Source organism: Aplysia californica, unplaced genomic scaffold, assembly GCF_000002075.1.
Source record: "Aplysia californica isolate F4 #8 unplaced genomic scaffold, AplCal3.0 scaffold00785, whole genome shotgun sequence".
Taxonomy (NCBI): domain Eukaryota; kingdom Metazoa; phylum Mollusca; class Gastropoda; order Aplysiida; family Aplysiidae; genus Aplysia; species Aplysia californica.
The window spans coordinates 344,808-356,956 of NW_004798055.1; the positions used below are offsets into that span (position 1 = coordinate 344,808).

The following is a 12,149-nucleotide window of genomic DNA, read 5'->3' on the forward strand; positions in this document are numbered from 1 at the left end:
TAATTAGATCATGTGGTTAACTTCACAGAAATTACAATATGGTCCAACCAGTCCTGAAGTATTTTTGTCCAAAGAATCTTAATCAGTTTGAAAGTTTTAAACCTTCACTACTTTTCCAGGACCTGCTTCTAAAGTAGATGATGCCTCAACAGCAAACGCAAGGAATAAATTCTACAAGATTTTGTGGCTATCAAAGCAAAAAACTAGAGATAAGCTGGGCAGGGAAAAGAATCAGTTTATAAACAATCCACAAACAGTCACGAACGCATACCATACAAGCTTCATATTTTAAAGAATTTTTGTTATTTTGTTCACAGAGAGCAGCATAATTTCAGGCATTGCACTAGAGAGTAGGAAAAAAAAGCAGAGAAAAATAATGAAAATTTGTACCTTGAAGCAACGCACTGAATATATATGTTAATATGCATCTATGGCGATTAGTAATCTATTGGAATGCATACTAGAACAAGCACAGACGTAGACAATATGTATATGAATACGAAAATGCAAACGTATTCTGCTAAGTATGACACGGCTTTCAAAGAATAACATTTAAAAAGCATTTCAAAAAGTTATGCAACATGATTGTAAAGCAGTGAAACAGGTCATGAAACAGGGAACTCTCAAGGGAGGCTTTACGAAACACAGGGTCACAGTCAAATCAATGCTATATCAATAAGCCGAATACAACAAAGTAAAACCATAAATATGGCTTAAATTTGATATTGTGTGAACCAAGACGGCCTCTACTCTCAAGATCGATCAGAACAAGACAAATATCCTTTAGTTCAAAGCAGGCAGAACCCAGTCAGTGTCCTTGTGACAACATGCAATCAGAAATGTATTGAAGGATCCTATATCCGCTCTTGGTTTTTCTAGAGTTCCACTGATAAAATAATGTGTATAAACTTTTATTTCCATTTTTCATTTTATGTTTGTAACCCAACATTTATTTTAGTTAAGTTACAAAGCATCGTTACTTTGGTCCCTTTCCACGAAGTTAGATCGCTTGAGCTATGAATAAAGCGTTAACTTCAGATATAAGAGTACACTAGCCAACACTACCTGTAAGTTAAGAAATCTTTTCAGTTTTCTATGACATGTAGTCTAGCTGGATACAGAGGACTGATGATTTGTACAACAGTCATGTAGTAAGAAAAAATGCAATTATGGGGCCATAGCTCAATGACTCAAGGCCTAATGTTCTGGCTGCCAATTCTTAAGGAAAAGATGTCTTTTGAATATCCTAAGTAGGATAAAATTTATTTCCTCTCTCAAACAAAATTTGAATTCTCAAAACTTTCTTAAATCAAACTGAAAGTAAACAGAAGTATGGATGGTCATGAGAGGGCTACCTTTTCAACAATTTGCTACTGAAGAACTAGAAAGGAACTTTCTAGGCAGGTTTGCCTCCAACTTCAAGAACAGAAAGTTAATTGAGTTATGCTAATTTTACAGTTTTAAAATGCCCTAAAAGAGAACAAAGTAACACAAACCTTTGATAAGTGGGATGAAAAGACAATCACTTGCATTTTATTGAGAATTTTGAACACCAAATGAAATGTATAGTACATTATGAAATCAATTATTTGATATGAATGTTCACTAATTTTACTGTATATGTCTATTATGCTCTGGCTATAAATAACTTGAAATGTACTTAGCCATCAAGATGATAAAAGCGACAGGAGTTCCTTTTTTTTCTTTTAGCCTCCGGCTGAAAGTTCTCTCAATGGCAAGTGATGATCTCAGTTTTTAATTTTACTTGAAAGTGAGACGAGTTCACTCTTTTAATCAAATCTCTCAAATCACACACACACACACACACACACACACACACACATATATATATATATACACATATATACACACACACACACACACACACACACACACAGACACACACACACACATCTAAGCACATGCCAACACACACACAGAGCCAGTATAACAATGCGCATCCGTTATCTTTGTTAGCCCAATCTTTGGTCTCCCTCTTCTTTAACATTAAGCTTGTATCAAAGTTAAACTCCTGCAGTTGGAGTTCTGCCAGTGATACTAAAGTGATAAGATGTTCGATATACCAAAGAACCAGCTCAAAGTGAGTTACTTCTCAAATTTTGAGAAGGCTATACATTTTAACGACAATCATTTCTTGGCAGTTTCATATAGGCCTACTTACTTTTTTTAAAAAAGAAAGTCAAATTGAAGTCAGTAAATATTTATGTGGTGATGGCCCTGACAGCAATTATTAAAAAGGAAATATATGGGCCCAGCTGAAATTTTGAGGGAAAAAAATTAACTTCATGAAACAGACAGCCCTACTTACTTTCGGCACAGATCTAAATTGTCTCTCTAGTTATAATATAATGCCTACCCTCCCCAAAATCCAAAATCCCATTAAACAACTGAACTTAGAAATAATAGCATGATCATTAAACAAATATGATGACATATTTTGATTATCTCCTTTTGACAAGTAACTCACTTTGACAGGCTGTTCTACAAAATATTTTCATAAATTTAAACATTGAATATCATTTGTCAGAATAAATCAGTTGTTGTAAAATATCATTTTGAGAGTGTAACTTGAGTTTGAATTTGCATAGCAGCGGAAAGTATGCAGAGTACTTTATCCACAAGTTATTAATCCAAACAAAAAAAAACTTGCATGAAATAATGCACAGATGAAAGACATTGTTATTGTAATTCTTTAGAAAAACAATGGTGAAATCAACCCTGAATAAACATGAGAGTTGATTTCTCCACTCTTATCATTCGCCATTTTCAATGCTTTCAGTAACAATTGGTAGCTTATATTTTGTAACTTTATAAAGACCGAAAATGTTCTATCCAATCAAATATGTTTCTCTCCACCTCCTGAATAAATTTGGGAAAAGTTTAATAAGTATTTGTAAGGCCCTAAGAAATAGGCTCAAAGATTTGCCATAAAATGTTTCAGCAAACAGTTTAAAAGCCTTTTCCCCAATAATGAAAACAACGATTTGCAAGCTGCAATTATGAGATAACAAGGGATATGTATGGAAAAGTCAATTTCCTACCACTTAATTATACTGTCAAAGACTTAAAGATGATAAGGCTGACTGGTGGATCATTCTCATGTAATCAACAAACCAATGCCAGTATAAAGCCAAACAATAGGAACAAAAAACAAAGCAAAGTTTCAACTTCAATAGTTCATAATAACAACAACATAAGGTTCATGGCCAAGCATACAATGACATGGTACACTGCAGCAGTCTTCAGTGATGATGAAAGCTCGATTCAGATTTTGAAAGTAAAAAGAAATAATTGTTTAAAAAATCCCTGCACAGATGAATGCTTGAAACATTGGGCGTCAACAACATGAACATTTGTGGTGAACAGGCACCACGCAATAATACCCGCAATGCCCCAGCCATCACATCAAACAACATTTGGAACAAATTATTTTCAGATTTCTGTTTCAGATACCATAGATAAGCAGGGCATGGTGCAATCTCATTTTCCTTTTGGGAAGATGGTACATTATTCATTGCAACGTTCTTTTTGAAGAAAGGTGACTAATAAATCACAAGAGTCTTTAACTCCATCTCAGAACAAAAAGAAAACAAATGGATGGAAACATTTGTATTTCTAATTTAAGCTTATTTTATGTCTTGCTGTTGGAAAAAGACCTTTTGGATATTCAGATTAACGAAACAAAAAAACTGAATGATACTTCAAGATCAGGTGTTATAATGCTGAAGATACTCGGGCCAACAGAACGAACAACAAGCATAAGTGCTTTATTATCTCTCTGAAAACTATGGTACGTAAGCAAGCAGTTTTACTCTTTGCATGAAAGACGGTGTACAGCTTTTCAAGTTCGTTTGTTTTAGTTTTAATTTCAGTAAGGTTTTACGGTGCTCGCAACTGCATAAGGTCATATGGGAGCCAAGGGGTGGATGTCGTTTGTTTCTCAAGTAGGCAAAAAAAATAATTTATAGTATAGTGAGAGAAAATAATTTTTCGTAAGTTATGATTTCTTACTTATTTAATCTAAAGATTTGAGAAAAAAGACTGAGATAGTCCCATCCTTTAAACAAAGCCTAACTGCTACAGAACACATTTGTGCCGATTAATTCTCAAAAAACCCTTTTTCACAAATGGAGAAGTTAAGGAACTTTTGTGACTAAAATACTTTTAAAATTTCGGTTATAATTTAACCTAGAAAATCTAAATCTATGTCCATTTCTTGGAACAAAATGGGTATTTCTGTTTCAAACTTTTTTGTTGTTACTATTAAGCCTACTCTTGCAAAATTTCACGATAAGGACAGACTTTAACCTTTTTTCTTTCAACTTGTTTCATTTATCCACTTTTCTTAGTCTCCATTCTCACAACATTTTTATTCTGTCCATCCTTTTTCTGTTCCCAGTATGGGCATCAGACTAATGGGGCTGATTGCTATCATTGGCATCTTTACAGGCATTCGAGGTTCTTCAAACTGCATTCACATAAAACATGTACACATGCACACATGTAGCATTAAATATTTATTCTATTGATTCCTGAGCATTAACTGATGTCAGATGTCAAAATTCACATGTACAAACTGGGTGATCACAAAACAAACAATTTGGCATAAGCACACAATGCATACAAACTACAAAAGAACCCGCAACATCAACCATCACAATCCATAGGACAGAAAAAGCCTATTCAAGGTTACAAAAAAACATCTGAAATGATACGTCATCACACAAAGGCTGTATGTATATATGTTTGCCTTCACTGTAGAGGTGATCAGATGAAGCAGTTATCAAATGAAGAGCACAGGATCCTTTGGGTATGAATGTACAAACGAAAAAAAAAAATGTTCAGTTACATAAAATGTTTGTATGTACAAATATAAATTTAAACACCTGAGCTGTTTTTCCTGAGTAGTTCTTGGGATGCATTATCATTGCTGAAGAAATTCAATAAAAATGCACACCAATAATATGTGAGAGGTAGTTAGTCATAGGAGGGATGGATAGTGGATGAAAACATCATTCTGGCTTACATTTGCATGGACTGTAGACATCATATTTTAGCACAAACATTGCAAGAAAACTCAAATCAGTCAAAGAAAACAGAGGAAATCAAGAACAATCAACAAAATACAAAAAGTAATTTTGAAAGAAATGCCAACATTTACTCTCTGACTCAGCAAGTTAAGAATCTGAGCAAAAAAATGTTACTAGTGTAGAGTATCTGAGCTCTATGGAAACCCTGATCGGTATGGAGAAGATGCCATCATCCAGTGTTGGTGGAGTTTATTTTGTTTTATACGTTTAAATTTGTTTTTTGTACACCATATTTACGATTCTCTTTTATCAAGATCTGAAATTGTGAAAGGAAATTATGCCTGAAAAATGCTTATTTTTCGCCTTTCTCAATGGCAGAAATGTTTTTTATCATAAATAAATAAATTAGCTCTTTCAACTCCTCAGAAATTCTGAGCAGTTTGGGACCTCAACTAAACCCAATACTATTCATATTTTAGAGACTCTGCTGTGAATATTTGTGCTTCTATTAACACTTTTAAGCTCGATGAGGAGGAAGACTGCTTCTTTCCTAATGGTTAGGACTGATCCCAGCTGTGTGGGGGATACATCCCAGCAGCCCGTGGGAATCAAACTCATATCTTTTGTATGCTGTGTGAACAGCCTTATCACTCTAATACAGCAGGTAAACAGAACAACTGCATCATCTCCTTATACTGATGGGTTACAACAATCTTAAATTTTAGAACTCTACGAAATTATTAATTAACCCTCTACTGCTTAACTTTAGTCATGTGTTTCCCTACTGCAGTAGACTATACAGTATGCCTGACTGAAAGAGTTAATCAGTGCATCTCGTTTCTTTTGTTTCTTTGTTTCTGTCCTCTGATATGTAACTTCAGAAGAACTGAATTGCAACAGCACAGTTACTGCTTTTGAGGCTTTTACAACACTTCAAATTAGATAAAATGTCTATTGTATAAACAATAGTAAAAAAAAGTCTAAATGCGAAAAACTTGTAAGCTGTAGAAGGAGGGGATGCATTACATGAGTTACCCGTATTTGTCATCTCTCCAGTATATAATGGAGATACTTAAAAGTTAATTCTTAAATAACCAAGGAAGTAAGCAAACAAAGGATTTACAAAATGCAAATAAACAATAACAAACACTAAGCTAAACCCGTATTTCTCTATAAGCAAATCAGCAAATCTTGCTTTTTGCAAACCAGAAGCAATCGCATTATGGTCAAATTCACAAAAGGTATACCATGTACGTATTTACAGACAAGGGAAACAAACAAGAGTGTCCACAAAGTGAGGTACGAGTCGAACAATGTAAACTAAACAAAGGAAATATCCTCATATATATATGAGCTTGCGCAAATCGTGCTTAGCAACGCGCATAATGTCTCAATACAACAAACATCTAGTTTCCATAAACTAATCAACATTGACCAATGTTTAGAAAGGATTGAGTCATCATGAATTTGGCAGTGGCGCATAATGGTCTTTAACTTTTAGCAAAATCAAAGACATTTGCGTAATATGGAGAGTACAAGCAAACTTCATTGCAACTGGGTATAGTATATAGTAAAGTAAGAAAACTCCCTGCGTGTGATTTTGTATATGAAATATTGAGGTAGTTGAAATGTAAACATCATTAAATGAACAAAGATTGTCATGAAATATTCAGTTTCATTGGTATATATAATATATATGTATATATTTATATCTTTATAATAAAGAAACATATGTACAGTCTATGGTTCAGAGGCTGACTTTTCACTTTCTTCCACCAGGCATTTCCTTTCCAGGTTCCCATTTTCTTTTCAAGAAACAAATTTTTCCAATTTTCCTAAATTGGCCATGAATATGTTGTGAAAACATGTATATGTAATATAAATATATATAAGTTGGTAAAAACATTTTGAGGTAGAAGGGTGAAATTTGTAACGTTATCCACAATACTAGGGACAACACACAGAAGGTCGAAGGTTGAAAAAACTGTTCTCAAATTATAATCTTTTCCTCATGAACAGCCGTCTGAAGTCCATAGTGCAGTTATGTTGAGGAGAATTTATCCAAAAACAAGATAAAAAGATCAGAAACTATACCCGTAACTTTCATCTCTCTGAGACCTCATAAAACTTAGCAGGCAAGCATTACATTGCCAGTGGGAATATTTCTTTGAAAAAAAAAGTAAAAAAAAAACAAAACACAAACAAACAAACATGTATGCAAGTGAATAATAATATATAATAACTCGTGTATATATTACTGTTCTCTGCGGGCCACCACAGCACATCTAAAGGTGCATTCTTATTCCTCTTCTTGGAGGAGAGAACGCTGACCCACATAGCCATGTGGTGGTTTCCTTTCTCTAGTCGATACAGATCATTGTTTTTTGTGTTTCTTTCGTAGGAAGAATACAAAAGAAAACTTCAATCTCAGTCGTGAACTCAGACGGCTGAGGTCAAAAGTCTCTCATTTGTGAAAGGGGTGGGGAGGAGTGTTCCAATCAGGGAGTTGTAGACTAGAGCAGCGTGTCCGCGGAGAAGTGACATAGAGATGAGAGGTCATGTAGTAACCAGCTTAAGGTGAGCAGATATATGAAGCGTAAAGAAATTCTTTTCTTTACAGTCCTCTCCACAGTAGGAGCATACGAAAGGTCTGGCGCTGTCGATCTGGTGATGTTTCTGGTGCACGCGGAACATCGCATACTCGGTGAAGTAGATGTCGCAGAAAGAACAGCGGAACATCCGGCCAGACTTGAGGAGAGGGTGCAGTAGATCTGGAACGGTCTGTCCCTCCCGAGGCTCCAAAATCCCTGCGTTGGGGCTGGTCACTGATGTCGCCGAGTTGACCGGGCTCCCACGGTGACTGAGCCCACTGGGACTAGCGTGCGCCCGCTGGTGGGTCAGAGGTTCAGGACAGGTGGATGAGCCCACTGGTCCACTTGACACTGGTTGTGGGTGTTGACAGCTTGTGGTGGATGACTGGACCATGGGGCTTGGACAACAGATGTTGACCTGGGCACCGAAATCTTCTGTGGTCAGCTTCAGCGGCTCTCGGTGAGCATTGCGGTCAGTGTTGTTGTTGGATGCGTCTCTGGGAGAAAACTCTTTCTTGATAGCAAAGTTTGGCATGAACGGATTGTGAACATCGTTCTTGAACTTTACCAGCTCCCCGGGCTCCTCAGACTTGACACCGATGTGATTCTCCCGGACCTCCAGACTGCGCCTGTGAAAGTTCTCTTTCTCTTTGCTCAGGATGTTATTCTCCTTTTTCGATAGTTTATTCTTGATCTCTCCTTCTTCCTCTATGGAAGACTTCCGCTTTCCGAGGCTGAGATTCAGAGCATCAGACTGAACAGCAGATGAATTCTGATTGGATACGTAGGCTGGGTAATTCATCAGAGGGTTGGTCGAGGCGTAGAACTGATACAGGTGAGGCGCAGCAGCGGCCGCCTGGTAGCCAAACAGGTGGGGGGCCACGACAGCAGCCAGGTCTCCCACCATAGGGTTCCCCATGCTCTGGCTGGTCAGATGGTTGGATGGGGTGCGGGGAGACGCTGCATTGCGAGGTGGTGGAGACCCTACAGGACTGCGGCCATTTGTTGAGTTGTGACGATCTCGGTCACTGCCTGTTGCGTTCGGCATTAGTGGAGCCCGTGTGTGCTGTAAATAGGACAAAGACTTACTGATGCCGTGCTCGGCTGACGTCATCCTGGCATGGTGGCTGTAAGGTGTGCTGGCTATAGCAGCAGCAGCAGCAACAGCAGCAGCAGTCTGGGTGGTGGTAGAGAGCGACGGTTTGCTGTGTACCCCGACGGCCCTTGTCGGCCCAGCGCTGTGGTCGTAGAGGACGTAGTCAAGCATGGAGTTTCGCGAGATGTTGTGACGTCGGCCATGGCGCCTCAGTGTGGAGCCTCTGGTGAATCGGGCCCCACAGATCTGGCACTGGTACGGCTTGAGACCCTGATGGAGCTTCATGTGAGACTTCATGTTGTTTTTGTAGCCAAACCGCTTGTGACACATCGGACACTCATACGGTTTCTGGTCTGCATGCGAACGCTCGTGAATTCGTATGAAAGACTTCAAAAACGCCTTGTTACAGATTTTACAGACTTCTGTTTCTTCGTTGGCAATGCTTCCGTTGGGTACAGGCTCGATACTAGTTTCGTTGGTGGTGCGCATCTTCGTTGTGTCGTCATCCCCAATGGCTTCTGTCACGTTGTCAGCGCTGTGCCTCTGTCCGAGGTTGCTTCTTTTTTTAGAGTCCTGTTCACCATCAGAGAGGCCAGAGGTCATCAAGAGTGGGGGAATCTTATCATAACTGGAATCGACAAAAGAGAAGTACTTGAGAGAGTGCTGCTCTGCTTTGGGCAGGTTGTGGTGATTCACGAGATGAGCCTTCAGGTTGAGAGGTTCCTTGTGAGTTTCCAGACAATATTTGCACTTGTAGGGCCCTTCTTTGTGGTGTCGCAGGAAGTGGATGCGTAACCCATAAGCACAGTGAAACGAGTGGGAGCATACACTGCAGGCAAAGGCCTTTCTTTGAGCGTGCAGTTCTTCGTGTGCCTTACGTGTGGTGATATCACTAAACGACTCTTTACAGTACTGGCAGACCAGAGGGTTGTACGTAGTATTCTTCTGCAGTGGAGAGTTGGGACCTTTCTTTCCGCTGAAGCCTTCGTCTTCCATCTCACTCGTTTGGTTCAGACTCACATCTAAAGCGTTAAACTGCTCCTCGTCTTCTTCTACTGCTCCCTCGTCCTCCTCTTCCTCGTCATCTTCCTCTTCGTCATCATCTACAGGCTGTACAGACATGTACTGCTCTCTGGCTCTCTCCATCCTCATCTTGTTGTTCCACAGCACAGGGGGCGGCGACGAGGTTTTCAGCCGGGCGCCGGACACATTGGCCACAGCAATCTTGCCTTGTATACCTTGACCATCGCAAGGAGGGCTATTGTTGTTACCGCTGCTGGGCTGGTCAGCGTTGTTGGTAGATGTCCTCGTCAGGTCGTTCGGGCTGGAGGAATCTCCGTGGGTTGTGCTGTCAGACTTGGTCTCGCCTGGCTCTGGAGACGGTGGCGAGGTCGGGGGGCCGCGGAGAGAGGTCGGCGGGAAAACTGGCGGTTGGGACCGGATGCTGAAATCTGCGCAGTACCTGGCCGTCATATCCAGGCTCGGGTCTGGATTGAAAGCTTTTAGCAAAGACGAGGTGTTGGCTAAGACAGAGCTGGGTGTGTCTCGCTGCTTGGAGGAAGGAGACGGGGATGACGACGCCCATGACGCGTTGTCCGACTCTTTCTTGAACTGCAGGCTGTTGCTGTTTTGATCGAGTGCAGCGAGTGCAGCAGTGGACAGAGTATGGCCATAATAGTGAGCAGCATTGTAGGGATTCGTGTAGTTTCCGTATGCACTGGCGTTTCTAGAGGGACTGGGAGCTAGGGCGGAGGTAGGGGGAAATGATGTAGGGTAAGCGGGGTGTAGACTAGGCGTGGGCGGGGAGTTACTGGAGGGGGTGGGGCCAGACTGCACAATTGACGAGTTGTGATTGCTGCTGGAATGACTCCTTGGGGCAACCGCAGACGGGGAGAGCGCCGACTCCTTCTGGCGCTGCTGTTGCTGGTCTTTCATCGCCGCCACCGCTGCTACAGCAGCCGCGGAATTATTTTCTTCGCTCTTCGCCAAACTATTCGAGGCACGCAAAAGTGGGCATCGCCTCTCGTGATAGCGTCGTGTGGTGGAGCGAGTGAACACCTTGTTACAAAAAGTGCACATCCTGGATTTCCGGGGAAACCCGTTACTGACGTAGTTGTACAACTCTGAACCAAAGTTGTATGTGGGCATCTGCACGCCCGACAGCCCGTATGGAAACTCGCTCATGTTTTGGTAAGCCAATCCCAACGCCGTGTTGGCCGCCGTGGCAGCAGAAGTCGGAGTCCGCGTGAAAGATGACGAGTCTCTCACCCCGCCCCCTGATCCAGATCTCGGGTAGGCGTCATACGAGAACTCTGGAGGGCTAGCCCTGGACGAGGGCGGGGCCCCAACACCCAAACTGGAGCGGGACGCGGACAGACCAGCATAGCCCGGCAACAGCCGATGGGGGGCGCTCAAGTAACCTCGGTTCGACATATTCATATAACCTTCTCGGCTCTTTCCGGCTGGCGTCGTGGGAATCTTCTAAATTCAACAACAACAATAACAGTGGTAACAGTAATAATATGCTTGGACAGTTCGAAAGTGCTTCTTGCGAGATGTGGTTGTCTTCTCTGTGGAGACTCTCGAGCCGGATGTTCAGACGTTGCTGTTGGTGCGAAAGGAATAACGGGATGCGGTGACGTTCTGCTCCTTGATGCATCTCGGACTTGTCCGGGCTTGCATCGGCTCCTGTCTGTAAACAGAAAGACAAAAACACACTGGTTATACACCCAGGTCACACAGTGGTCGGTTCATAGAGATTGTCAGCTTGTCTTTCATAGTTGTTTGGTTTGATTCGGGTTTGTTTGTTTGTTTGTTTTTTTTTTTTTTGGGGGGGGGGTAAGTGTTTTACGGCTCTTGCAACTGCATAACGTCACCCTTATCCGAGAGTCTAAGTGTTAAAAATATAAAGAACCATAAACATGGAAGAACGAAAAGGTCTTTTAGTGCAGGAAAAAAGCCAGGCAGAATGTAGACAGACACTATAGGAAGGGGAAAGGGGGGGGGAGGGGGCCTCCCAGTAATGCCCTCTTACCACCCGAGAAGATGGAGAAAGAAAAAGAGAATGACAGAATGTGGAAGAAAGAATAAAGAAAAAGACAATAATACAGAGAAGGAGAAAGTGGTAATTATATATTACTACAAAATGTCCTGACAAAGAAAACAAAAGAGACAGACAGATAAATAAAAAGGAGAAGAGAGAGGGAGAGGGAGAGAGGGAGAGAGGGAGGGAGAGAGAGAGAGAGAGAGAGAGAGAGAGAGAGAGAGAGAGAGAGAGAGAACTAGGGCGGTAAAAAAGAAGTAAACCAATGTCCTCGATCAGGCCGGGCGAAAGTCAAGTACTCTCGTTATTCCTCGACAAGTCAATGCCACCATTAGTTTCCTAAAAGGTGTCTACGAGACCCTACAGGA

General features: G+C 41.0%; 1 protein-coding gene across 1 annotated transcript; it reads right to left on the reverse strand.

Moving 5' to 3' along the window:
• Window positions 1–225: 225 nt before the first annotated feature.
• Window positions 226–11,549, reverse strand: LOC101849085 (zinc finger protein 236-like). Its single transcript, XM_005109511.3, has one exon. The coding sequence runs from the start codon at window positions 11,175–11,177 to the stop codon at window positions 7,608–7,610; it is 3,570 nt and encodes a 1,189-aa protein (XP_005109568.1). The 5' UTR covers window positions 11,178–11,549; the 3' UTR covers window positions 226–7,607.
• Window positions 11,550–12,149: the final 600 nt, after the last annotated feature.

Excerpts from the sequence above, each read along its gene's own strand:
- LOC101849085 (XM_005109511.3), bottom strand. The coding sequence starts at position 11,177 with ATGAATATGTCGAACCGAGGTTACTTGAGCGCCCCCCATCGGCTGTTG.